Below are 13,147 nucleotides of genomic sequence, written 5' to 3'. Positions count from 1 at the left end.
TTATCACAAACGTTTATTTTCCCGAAGAAGTGACCCATGCTTCGCATCCAGGACACACAGACGGGGTCTGCAACAAGGACAAGGTGCTGCAGCCTGTAAAGGGTTAACAGGTCACATGGCTAGTTGGGGCAGCATATTAGAGGAAGCTGGGTTAAAGGGGAACGAAGTGGGGGTGGAAGTGGAGGTTCCCTGGGAATGGGGGCAGGGAAACAGGAGGGGAATTGTGAAGGGAGGTTTTGAGACTTAGCATTCTGGGGGGAAGGGGCTCCAAGCTGGGAGGGTTGGTCCCTACCTGCTCCCAGGCCCGTTCCAGCCCTCCACCTCCCAGGAGCATGCCAGTTATTCAGACTCACAATATTTCCATTGAGGGGGCACTAGCTCCCTGGCTTTGCCACCCCTGGGGGAAGGTGCGTGTCCTCTTTATTCCTGGGGGGGGCTGGAGTGGGGAAAACCTCTAGCAGTTATGGCCCAGTGCGTCACTGGGGTTGCTTTTCTTTAGTGGACAATAAAACCATTGACTTCGAAGGTGCAGATGTACGTCAGCTGGGGTCTCGGTCCCTTGGACTCCAGTATGGCGGATTCACACTCTGGCCCCAGATATGCAGCAATCTGATATTACATTTATAAGTAAACATACTTTCAGGGACTGAAGACTCTTTACTTCCCACATCTATAGCAGGAAAGCTGCTTTCTGGCAGAGCCATTTTGATTCCGTGCTGCAGATTTCAAAATCAATCCTAGTCTTTCCTAACTGTCCACAGCTGTTCACTTCAGCCTGACTTAATCTTGGGACCCTGTAGGATGAAGAAGAAAGTCACTGTCAGTTCGTTTCGATTGATTAACGAGCCTGTAGCAGCTCTTCCTTGTGTTACGTCAGATTGTGGTTTCTTCTTTCATCTCTGTATTTTCCCCACACAGCCCCGTTGTAGGAAATGGGTTGGTCCATTGCGGGTCCTGGAGAACCTTTGTCCGTGTTACCAAACCATAAGCAACACAATTGACCCCATTACGGGTGTAGCTTGGGTGTTCAGGCCACAAAAGCCGAGCCATCACCCATGCTTCTGGTCTGGCTCTCGCTCCCGCTAGAGGCAGCATGACAGATATTAGGAGTTTCTGCTAGTGGCTTTAAGCTGCTCTAGCTGCATCCTTTAGCTCCCACAGGAGTGATTTGTGCCTTTTAGGCACATAGGCCACGAGTTCAATACCTGCACCCCACCCAGGAATGTTGCATTGCCGAACCAATTAAAATACATGCCTCGTGGATGCTAGCAGATCAAGACCCTTTACTTATACAGCCAGGAAAACACCCTCAGCACAGGGTTAGCCCCAAATACATTCTAGCCCTGCTTGCATCCTGCCTGCTACCTTTTATTTCTTCCCAGCTCACCTGTCCTATCGATGTCAGCAGCTACAGAGCTAAATAACCACTATAGGGCTGTCAAATCTTAGGAACGAAAAGGTGAAGTCCAGGGATTTCCCGATACACACCCCAAACTCCTCCATATATTTCAGTGGTCAGGTACTTAAGTGACTGACTCTCTTTTGCTAGTCCTTTGCCACCCCCATGCCTTGGATTTCCAGTTCAACCTGGATGCAAACACACAACAAAGACGACAACTAGCCCCCCTCCCAATTTAAAATGCAGTTTGCAGCTTGGTAAAGATACCGGGAGAGTGCATAATCTTGCTCAAAGTCCTAAACTGGACAGTTTCCACAAAGCATCACTGGTGCAAGGCTTAAGTAAGCCACGGTTTGAGGAGTGGGCATCTAAAGCAGTCTTAGATTATCACGACAGCTGAGTCAACAGTGAAATCCGTTCCAGTGCCGTACATTGTGTCTCTCAACTGCTACGAGTCCCAGAGGAGCTGGTGTGGGACACTCTGCATGGGCTGAATCAGCAAATTACATGGCAAGGCATTTTCTAAACATGAAATAGTAAAACTCGGGAGACACTCACAGTTCTTCACGGACAGGGGCACCGTCCGCCCACGTCCACTTCCTCTGTGAAGAGTTGAATGTTAATCCAATCCAAACACTTTGACCAGCTGGTATGAGAGGCTGCAGGTAAGCCTGCAACAGAAGCGTCTGGCTGAAGGTATTGTTCTAGAAGTCTTTTATTTCTGCCCCGGTGCTAGCAGCACATGGTATTAGACAGACCCCGAGATGCTGCAGTGCAGAAAAATCTAACGGCAATAAACCAGCACAACACGCTGTGCTGGAGAAAGTTGCTCGACTTCTCTGGGCCTCAGTTTCCCCTTTGTAAAATTGGGATCATGAGCCTTTGCTAGACGGTCTGGTCTATTTGGATTGTACACTCTTTGGCTCAAGGACCATGTCTCCCGATGGGCACAGCCAGCTCTCCACAGAATGAGGCCCCCATCCTAATTGGGCCCCACCAGTTGTGCTACCTTAATGGAAATAAACGATGAGGATGACATTATTATTCATAATAGATCTAGAATCAAAGCTCTCTGAGCTGCTGACCTGTCAACAAAATATCTGTAACTCACTGCTCGGGTTTGAACCACATTCTTACCCATTACCTTTTCATGGAGATGCTGGCAGGTACTTAGATAAGTATTGTTATTTGTGCTCTGGTAGAATTTAGGAACACAGGAATGGCCAGATGGGATCAGACGCAGGGTCCATCTAGCCCAGTGCCCTGTCTCCCACCGTGGCCGGCACTGGCTGCTTCATAGGAAGGCATAAGAGCCCCGCAATAGCAGACATAGGATGATCTCACTCCACGCTGGTTCCCATCCTGATCTCTAGTAGATAGATTCTAGATCTCTAACAGATCAATGGCTTAAGCCCTGCAGCGGGAGGTTTACTATCCTGTACAAAGCTCTTCCAGCATTAACTGATGTCTCTGGATATTCATTATCCACATTAGCTTCCAATCTCTTTTTAACTTTTATTTTTGAGCCCCAATCAATTACCTGGGCCCCATTGTGCTAGGTCATGCAGTGGTTCTCGAACCGTGGGTCAGGCAGGATCCCAAAATGGGTTGCAACCCCATTTTAATGACTTGCTGTGGCCCGAGGGCTTCAGCCTGGGGCAGCGGTGCTCGGGCTCCGGCTCTCCCTATCTGGCCGGGGCAGGGGGACTTGGGCTCCAACTCCATCCCCACTCCCCCGCCCAGGGTCATGTAGTAATTTTTGTTGTCAGAAGGGGGTCGTGATGCAATGAAGTTTGAGAACCGCTGTATAGAGACACGTAACAAAGAGAACAGAGACATGACGAACGGTTCTCTCTGTGCCCCTGACATAAAACGTACGTTACCATCTGTTCCTGGTCCTGGATCACCAACATTTGAGATCCCTTCCTTGAACAGTCATCACAACTCTTGTTCCAGGTCTCAGTCTCGTTAGACAGCCAGTAGCACTTGTCCTTGTGCAGCACCCACTCCCTGGGGCAGAGTTTGCACCTGGAGCCACCTGCGGGGGGGCAGTGGGAAGAGGCGGAGGTCATTAATGCTTCTGAAGTTTCTGAACTCTGGGGAATTCTTTCCCTCCAGGGGAAGGGGATGAGTGGAGTGGGAGGAGGTGGAGTAGGGGCGGGGCCTCACGGGAAGTTGTGGAGCAGGGGCGGGAACAGGTGGAGTGGGGGCGGGGCCTCAGGGCGGAGCGTGGGGTGGCATAGCCACCCGGAAAAATTAAAATCAGCACCCGTGGTTACAGTTTAAAGTGAGCAATAGCGGACCCTGGGGGGGTCCCTCGGGCCGTCCGGTTGAGAGGCAGGGTCTTCATCCCCAGTGCCCGGGCTGTCCGCTCCGCTCCAGTCTCTACTCCAGCAGATAAGTGTTTGTGGGTTCCCAAGCCAGGCTCAGGTAGCGTCTCTCCCTGAGGCCCCTTTGCACCAGTTCCCTGCCCAGCCGCTGCTGCTCCCCCATGAGCCCCCCACAGGCCTGCACCCAGCTGTGATGTCCGGCCGTCCCAGCTTGTTCCATATGTGGCTCTGCCCACAGTTCCTGGGGCTTCTCTCCTGCTGCCACGTGGCTCCCCCTTTTCAAACAGAACCTGGCCACTTCCTGGGTCAGAACCTTTCCCCTTACCCGGGCAGGGGTAGGAGCAGTGCAATTTGGGGGATGTTATATAGTCCCTGCTTGGCCAAGAGGAAGGGGCTATACAGAGGTGAGGGGGCTGATGGGAGTTGTAATATCCTGCTTTGCAGCTCCATCACACTGCCCTCCCCTGGTAGCTGGCGTTGACTCTTTCATGGACCAGGAGTCCTTGTGGCACCTTAGAGACTAACCAATTTATTTGAGCATCAGCTTTTGCAGGCTACAGCTCACTGCCTCGGATGCACGGAATGGAACATGTAGTATGAAGACATATATATATACCGAGAACCTGAAAAGGTGGACGTAGCCATCCCAAGTGTAAGAGGCTAATTAATTAAGGTGAGTATCCAGTTCTTAATCTTTCCCTGTTTGCTGTAGAGGATGTTGATCAGGTGGTTTCGCAGTTTCTTTGGGAGCCTGTGGCACAAACTCTCAGCATAGCCTGTGTGATACGTAGAGAGACCTGTTGCCATAACAGGCACAAAACCTGCAGCCTCCTCTCCACTGCTAGGGTGATCAACACCCCCACAACACCCCTTTCAAGATCCACGAGTCCGGCACAGGCCTGTCGCCACATGTGGTTTGTCTCATCCGGTGCCCTACACACTGCATTCAAAAGAATGGGGGAAACCACACAATCGCTACGCTCTTGAATGAACTCACGCAGGAAAGTGATAAAAGACAAAAACACCACATCACCTGTCGGCGAACGCTTTTCACCGAGCGACTGCTCTATATCTGCCCTCTCTGTCCTTGTCCTCAAAGGAAACCAGCAGGACACCTTCAAAAGACGAGCCTGGGAGCTTAAAGTCAAAACCCGGCTGAACACTAAAACCCCTGGTCTTCGTAAAGAGACTGGATTTATGGTTTATTACAAGAAGATGAAACTCTTTTTTGTCCTACGACTGCAGAGGTGTTAACCAACCACTTCGCCTTGAACGGTCTCTTACAAGATGTGTTTACTTGTGCTCAACAATCTGTTCTGCCTGGCATTTAGCTGTGACGCTCTGGGGATGTCTACGCTGCGATAAAACACCCACGGCTGACCTGTGCCAGCTGACTCAAGCCCAGATGTCTACACCGTAATTTTATAGCCCCAAAGCCTGAGCCGCATGAGATCAAGTCAGCTAACATGGGCCAGCCCCAGGTGTTTTATTGCACTGTCGACATGCTCTCAAGAGTACCTTTCCTAGCCCCGAGGAAGAGCTCTGTGTAGCCCAAAAGCTTGTCTCTTTCACCAACAGAAGTTGGTCCAATAACAGATATCACCTCCCCTACCCTGTCTCGCCAGCCACCAGACAGAGGCGCATAGTTTACATTGAACCATTGAGTTGTACCAACACAGTGGATGTAGATGGGAGGGAGAAATCCTATAGACAGGTCCCCCCCACAGCACAGTGGTGAATGGGTCAGACAGCAGTCCCTTAGATGCAGGTGTGACACGTGCCACAATGAACTGAGGTTACCTGCTGAGCTTATCTGGGCCGGATCACACAGACTCTGCTTCAGACGAAAAAACAAGTCCTCCAGGCTGGCGTTGCATTCTCTTCCACTTCCGGTTCCCTGAGTGACACCGTCGCTCTTCGAGGCCGGTCCTTCCTCCACTTTATTAGAGAAGCCCTGAAAAACTTCAGCACAGCATCCGTGGGAAGGATTGTTACTGCTTATTGCTTAGGAGAGACAGAGCGTGGGGTTGTGACAGATCAGTGACTCTGGCCTGGTCTACAGATAGACTTACACTGAACTAACTAAAGGGTTAGGATATAGTGTGGCTATAGTGATGCTGGTATAAAGGTAAATTATAGGGAGCTGAAAGAAAAGAGGATTGGAGAGAAAGCAAGCTGGTTGAAAAATGAAAAAAAAAAAACATCAAAGTTAGATTTGTTCTTCAGGTTTCCAAATGAAATATTTTTTTCATGGTTTGAATGTTTTCCATGAAAACGTTTGTTTTCAAATTTTTATTTTCCTCCCTTTTTTTTTTTTCATTTTTTCTCCTTCCCCCTTTTGCCTTTCCCCCCATTTTGCCACTGAATACAACAGAACAAATGCTGGCCACGGTTTTCTCATTTTTCTGTTTGCCACCCTGTAAGTTTTCAAAAGTTGCAAAGTGAAAAGCAACGAAAAACGGAAAGAAAAAAAAACAACCCAACCCCCAAACCCTCAACAACGCAGGGCATTATCTGAGAGTGATTAGAAAAGGAAAAGGAGAAAGAGAAAAAAAAGGTTAAAGAGGAAAGATGGAAAAAACCAGGATAAAAATGATAAATGAAAAAGGTCAGAAAAAATAATCTGAAAAATTTCATGAAAAAAATCAGCAAATGGATAAATGAAAAAGAATAAAAAAGGGGAGAGAGAAAAAAAAACCCGAACAACCCACAAATGGGGAGAAAAAGGCTATTTTTTGTTTTGCTTTCAATTTCATCAAAAAGTTTTTAAAAACAGCAGGGAAATTGGGTTTTAAAAAGTCCTTTTTATATTAAAAATGTTTTGATCTGCTCTGGAGAAAGCCTCCTTCATTATGGCAGATGATGTGAGATTAATGCGCCAAGCCCACAGCTGCGTCTGGTCCATGTAACACTTTTCCCTGCCTGTTGGGGATGAGGACATATCACACAGTTCACCTGGCAGACAGACTGGATTTACAGCTGAACAAGAAAACGCATTATTTGTGTTACAGTAGCACTCAGAGTGATATTGGCCTTCTGCTGTGCTATGCAATGCAGACACACCCTCTGCCTTGAACACCTGACAGTACACAGACCAGACAGACAGAGGATAGGAGGGGAAGGGAGGCAGAAAGAGGGGAAATGAGATGCTAGAGATCACACAATAGAGGGGAAACTGAGGCATGGGGAGGGTCAGCATTTAATTGAACCGTGTTAACCCCAGAAAGGGAGAAGGGTCGAACTTAACTAGTGACTCAGCTGGAAAGCTGGGGTCAGAAGGGCTCTCTATGGAGCAAAGAGTCACCAGGCAGGGGCCCTGGTACACTGCTCTGTAACAGAGCAGGCACCATTGGAAGTTAGCCCAGGAAGGGCTGAGGGTACCGCGATAGGCTCTGTTAGACTGACTGAGCCCCGAGACGGGGTGCCAGACCGAGACGTTACAGAGGGCACCGTGAGAAGCCACCACAGGTAATGTGAAACAGAGTGCAGGGGCAAACACGCCCGGCCGGCCCGGGTGCTCACGAGAGGTGAGTGGCCCCGTCACATCGGGCCGGAGCATTATCAGCCTGCCTTCCATGTCCAAATCTAACTTCCTCTCCCTCATAATGTTGGGGTGCCCTTATCCTATAGGTTAACCTATTAACGCCATTTAACTCATTATCCTATACGTCCCCTGTTTCTCAAGCGAGTTTGTGGTTAGACATCTGCCCCATGATTCTATCCTAAAATGTCCCAGCCCAGTATCACTTCAATGTTGCGTGAGGTTCCAACTCCTACTATTGTGGAAGCTGTTCCTAGTTCCCCGTTCATCTATGCCAAGGGCCACAGACCACTTCTACTCAACTATACTTATGCTAACTTACTTAAGCTCATGTCTGACAGGACACTGGCCTGTAGCTTCCTTGCGTTACTGCTGGATATAAGAAACGGCTAAGCGAGCTCTCTGGGCGACAGCCACTGCATCACACACATGGCACGCGCTCATTGTCCCCACAAAAAAATCCTCTGTTAAAATAACGTTAGGGGCTTTGATCTTACAAGCAGACGTGTCTTTACTCAAACGAGTAGCCCCGTTGACTTCAACATGGTGCATTTTGCCTGCAGGAGACTCACACAGCTGAATAAATGGCCTGGAGCGACTTACCCCAAGCACTCAGCACGGCTACCATCACCAGCAGGATGATGACCCCGGCGCACCCGACCTTCAGAACGACCCCATGCCAGCGTGGGCACTGAGGGGATTCTAGAACATTCCCTGTTTGATTAAATGTGAGGAAATTGGGTGGTTACCTGGTTACTTTGTCTTCTGAGAGCTCGCACAACGATGACACACCTGGCTAACGAGGTGCTTACATAGCCCCCGTTGGTTGCAGTTTCAATTACCCCATGTACTATCAGTTACTCTGTTTAACATCCTATAGTGTCTTTATTACTACCCCATCCCCAACCTGCTTCTTTCTCATCCACCTATTATGCCTTGTCCATTATGTCTTGTCAATCCCTCCCATTTTACAGATGAAGAAACTGAGGCAGAGAGAGATGAAGGGTAAAAGTTTTTGCAGGAGCCTAAATGACTTTGGAGTCCAAGTCCTGTTGACTTTCAAAGTGACTTAGGAGCTTAAGCCTTATTGGTAGACAGTGGGACTTGGCTCCTGAGTCACTTTGAAAATGGGATTTATTGGCATTTTCAAAAACTTTACTGTTTAAGTACCTAGCACAGGTTGTACAGGGAGTGCGTGGGAGAACACAGGTCTCTTCTCACGTCGCACTCCAGTGTCTTAGGCACCAGGCCAGTGTTCCTTCCCCAAATTACATCAAGCCGACCAACCCAATGGTCAGGTTTTTCACACCCAAAGAGCAAACCATGCACCCTCAGTCTAAATCGCTTCTATCTGAGATGCAGGAAAACAACACAGAACAAACAAACAGAGACTGTCTATGAGAGAGAAACAACAAACCTATAAGTAGCCTGCGAATAAACCGGGTGAAATTTTCAATAGTTCCTAAGAGAGAGAGGCATCTACATCGAATTAAAAATCAACGAGATTTTGGTCTCTAAGGGCAAAATTTTTAAAGGTATTTACGAGCATAGTGGGATATACAAAAGCAACCAGGTGCTTTTAAGACCCATTGAAATTAACGGGTGGTAGGAATCTAGGTGCTTTTGAAAATTCACCTACTCAAATAGTTTTAAAAATCCAGCCCTATGCCCCTTAAGTACCTTTGTTACCCTGTATCTTTCCCAAAAGAAAGTATAAAACATATTGTTACAAGAGTCTACTGCTACTCCAAATGTCTCTTCGCACTCACCAGCTATTAGAAAACTGGGATCCCAGCTAAAATCCTCCCAATTTTGGCAGCAAACTAGGCAATCAATCCCCACTTACTGTGAGCTTTAGATGAAGGTGACAGCCTGGCCCCAGGAAGGTTTAAATCAGCATACACTATCTCCCCAGCCATGGCATGTACCGGAGGAGGCAAAAACACCCACCCGATAGTGTTGTGCAAAGACAACTGTCTAGCTATGTATGAACTAAGCCAGCCGACACACCCAACATCAGGAAGTAGCGTCATTCGGGGTGGCCACTGAATTTCTTTCCTATTGCTGCTCTGTGGTCTTCCCTCATAAATTAAGGTTGCTGGCTGAACATTCTCAGCCCAGGTGAACCTTAAATGCTACAGACCCGGAGGAACTTGGGCGACTGGAGTTACGATAAACACACTGACGCGTTGGCCTGTCGCGCTCCATGCTGCGTTGGCAGAAGCAGCTCTGAATGGTCCAGAGGCAAGAAATGGATGTGGTGATAAAGTTTCCAGTGGAAATTGGCGCCAGCGGGGCGGGCGGCCATCTTGAATCTAGAAATGGCCACCTACCCTTTTCCCCCACAGATTTGGGAGCATCAGATTCTTGCATTGGTGTGTAGAGATGGAATAGCTTTGGTGAAGTCTCCTTTCCCGGTCTCTATGGCAATGCCCCCTGCTGCATTGTGAGGGTGGTGACTTTAACTTGGGATGCAAATTTCTGGTCGTAACAGCCAGAAAGTTAAATAATCAGGTTCCCAAGACCTCCCCAATGGGTAACAGATCCACAGCGTCCCATCTGTGTATCTTAATGGCCCCGTCACTATAGTATCTGAGCCCCTCATACTCATTTTATGCCCCTCTGAAACAGGGCAGTACTATGAGCCCTATTTCAAAGCGGGGAACTTGAGGCACAGAGACACCAAATGAGTTACCATAGCGGAGAAAGGACTTGCACACTGGTTGTCCACATTCTAGGCTCATGCGCTAACCACTGGGGACCACCTTTCCTCAGAACAGCTTGTCAACCTCCTGATTGATTATTGACCAGTTGGTTGCAAAAACAGACAAACAAAAAACAGAAGCTGAATTTTTCATCCATTGCAGCAAACCCAGCCTCCTCCTCTGAACAGCAAATCAGCTACCAGCCGGATATCTGTGGTTTTGACCTTTTCTGGTAAGGAGATAGAAAACAGCAATGTTTTTTACACTGTTTTTCCTACAAAATGCTAAAACAGAGCTAAATAATCTTGGTAGGGGAATCGGCAAAATCAGATGAGATTGTTACCCCTTTTAGCCCCAGTGGTTACCCAATATTCAAGGCCTTGCAGGTTGTTTTGGTTAAGAGAGACTGATGACGAGCAAGGGATGTCTTTGATTCAATCCTCTGTATTTACATAGCCTCATGATATCCTGTTTTCCCAGAACCCAGCAAGAATCAAACAACAGGAGGAAGTTTCTTTATGCACAGTTCCAAGCCTCTTTCTGGCCCTCACTCTGCCCAAAAAGCTCTCTCACTTTGCTTGCTTTCAGGGACACATTTCCAGTCCTGATCTTGCTGTCTGCTTGGCTGCTGCTGCATGTTCCTACTCCCAGACACATCTCTCAATCGGCCAACGCTCACCAAAACCCATCCACACAAGCAACTCAGTTTCTGAGAGGCCTTGCATATGGCCTGTGTTTTGGATGGTGGCTCCTATTGTTTCAGCTATCTCACTCCAAGAAGAAGCTTAATTGCTTCTTACATTTATTCTGATTGAAGGGCAACTATTGTCCCCACCAATTTCAATGAGGTTTCACCCAAACTCCATCAAAACAATATCCAATGGCTGGAAGTTGAAACTGTACAAATTCAGACTGAAAATAAGGTATACAATTTTAACAGTGGTTCAATTTACCAAAGGGCAGTTGTGGATTCCCATCACTGGAGATTTTTAAATAAGACTGGATGTTTTTCTAAAATGCTCTAGTCAAACAGGAATTATTTTGGGAAAGTCCTACAGCCTGAGAGATTCAGGACATCAGACTAGATGATTCTGGTCACCCACTCTGGCCCGATAATCTAGGAATCTATAACATTTTAGATACTCAGTGTTGCCAGCTCATGAATTAATTGTGCAATATTTGGAGTGTTTCTTAAAACCCCAACTCCTGGAGTCATGTTATTCCTCAAGAATCTCAACTCTCATTTGAAAAAAGAAAGTAATTTTCTGGCCCTTACGGTTGGAGAGAAAAGCTTGAAGATGAGACCCCTAAATGCCAGAAGGCAAATAAACAGACCTATGCATTATTGTTTTTTTAAGTCTCCTCCTCTCGGTGCCTGCTAGTTCCCGCAGAAGTTATGGGCTTGATGCGGGAACGCTGCTGGTGCGCTCGGACCTGTCATGCTGGCCAGCAGCGTCGCATTGTTTCCTCGTGCTCACGTCTGTCTGTCTGTATCCATCGATTGTCTCTTTTCTTATACTCTTTGAGGCAGGGACCATCTTTTGATCTGTGTCTGTACGGCGCCTAACACAACTGGTCCTCCTCCACAACCGGGGGTATGTCTATACAGCGAACAAAAAAACAGTGCCAGTGAGTGGCAGAGCCCAGATCCCCTGACTCGGGCTTGCGCTACCGGCTAAAAATAACGGAGCAGACCTTCGGGCTCAGGACGGAATCTGGGCTCTGAGACCCCAGGTTGTTACAGCCTGAGCCCAAACATCCACACTGCTATTCTTAGCCCCGGGACTTGAGCACCGTGAAGCCGGGCTCTGAGACTCACATCCATGGGTCTTTTTTTGCAGTGTAGAAAATACTCCGGGGCTTCTAGGTTCTCCTGTAATACACCTAATGTAATACACCTAGTGTCCAACAGGACGGGGTGTGATCCATGACTGGGGCTTCTAGAGGCTTCCATAATAGACCCAATAATGTGCCATTGCGTGGTGGGGGCCCTGGTCCATGTCTAGGGCTCCTAGGTGCTATGGGACAATAGATAATAATATCTGGGGCACAGGCGCCGACTGTGTGATTTTCCGGGGGGATGCTCAACCCCTGCTCCGCCCCAGGCCATGCCCCCCACTCCACCCCCTCCCTGCTTCTTCCTGCCCCGCCCCACCTTTCCTGCCCTGTTCCGCCCCCTCCACCGAGCACTTCCTGCAAGCCATGGAACAGCTGACCACCATCAGGCGCTGACCTGCAGGGCTGCCGCTGGGTGTAGAGCACCCAGTATTTCTCTCCATGGGTGCTCCAGCCCCGGAGCACCCACGGATTCGGTGCCTATGATCCAGGAGGTCAGACTTGATGGTCATAAAGGTCCCCTCTGGCCTTGAAATCTATGAAGCTATTAAATCATTCTCTGAAACACCCCAGGACAGCAGCAGACTGTGCCAGATCCAGGAGGCCCTCCTATCCCAGGAGCATTCAATTCATTCACAGACGCATCTTAATGCCTAAGGCTCAGACACCTCTGTGCCTCACCGACAAAGCTCGATCCATTCTTCTAGGAAGCCAAAGCTCTTTCTGGTCCTGATCGTCAAGGCGCTCCGTGGCCTGGGCCCAGGATCTCCGAATGGGTCTACACCTCTGGGGTGAAAACCATGGGGGATAACTTTGGTCTTCTGGGCCGACTGGACTCTAAAATAAGGGGAAAGCTCACCCGTGCAGGAGACAGAACTCTCTCCAGACTGCCGTGAATTTTCCCAGGAACAAAGGACCTTCCCAAACCGCCCCACCTTCTGCTCCAAGGGCAAGGAGCGCCTCTTTGAGTGGCCTTCTCTAATTTAAATACATGACTCCGGTGCACCCAATTTTCCCCCTGGGGACAAGGTGAGAGAACAAACAAGTGTGACGGATGTTAGTCATGTTGCTTAATGCACGACTGGAAGATGCTCAAATGCTATGGTGATGAGCATGGTATAAGAACCTATATGGAATAGAACAGCATTTCTAGTCCCACGTATTGCTGAAACCCCTGGTCGTCTCCCCTCCTTCCCCCAGATGCATGTGCACTGGCAGATTTTGCTTTAAGCCAGAGCGATTTATTTTTAGAGCAGCCCCGAATTCTCCGGCTTCAGGCTTATTTATCTAATGGAAAAATCTGCACCACAGAAGCCACGAGGTGATGAAATGCTGC

The 13,147-nt window shown here is 48.5% G+C and overlaps 1 protein-coding gene across 1 annotated transcript; it reads right to left on the bottom strand.

Moving 5' to 3' along the window:
• Positions 1 to 28: 28 nt before the first annotated feature.
• Positions 29 to 9,303, bottom strand: LOC311530420 (killer cell lectin-like receptor subfamily B member 1B allele B; the record flags this gene model as incomplete). Its single annotated transcript, XM_084646997.1, has 6 exons — positions 29 to 794; positions 1,958 to 2,070; positions 3,283 to 3,437; positions 5,530 to 5,691; positions 7,874 to 7,984; positions 9,117 to 9,303. 6 exons carry the CDS (start codon positions 9,301 to 9,303, stop codon positions 671 to 673), a joined length of 852 nt encoding a protein of 283 aa, XP_084503123.1. The 3' UTR covers positions 29 to 670.
• Positions 9,304 to 13,147: the final 3,844 nt, after the last annotated feature.

This window comes from Lepidochelys olivacea, assembly GCF_965140295.1.
Source record: "Lepidochelys olivacea isolate rLepOli2 genome assembly, chromosome: 14".
Taxonomy (NCBI): domain Eukaryota; kingdom Metazoa; phylum Chordata; order Testudines; family Cheloniidae; genus Lepidochelys; species Lepidochelys olivacea.
Note: the sequence above shows the minus strand (reverse complement) of the source record. Positions and strands in the feature narration are given on the sequence as shown.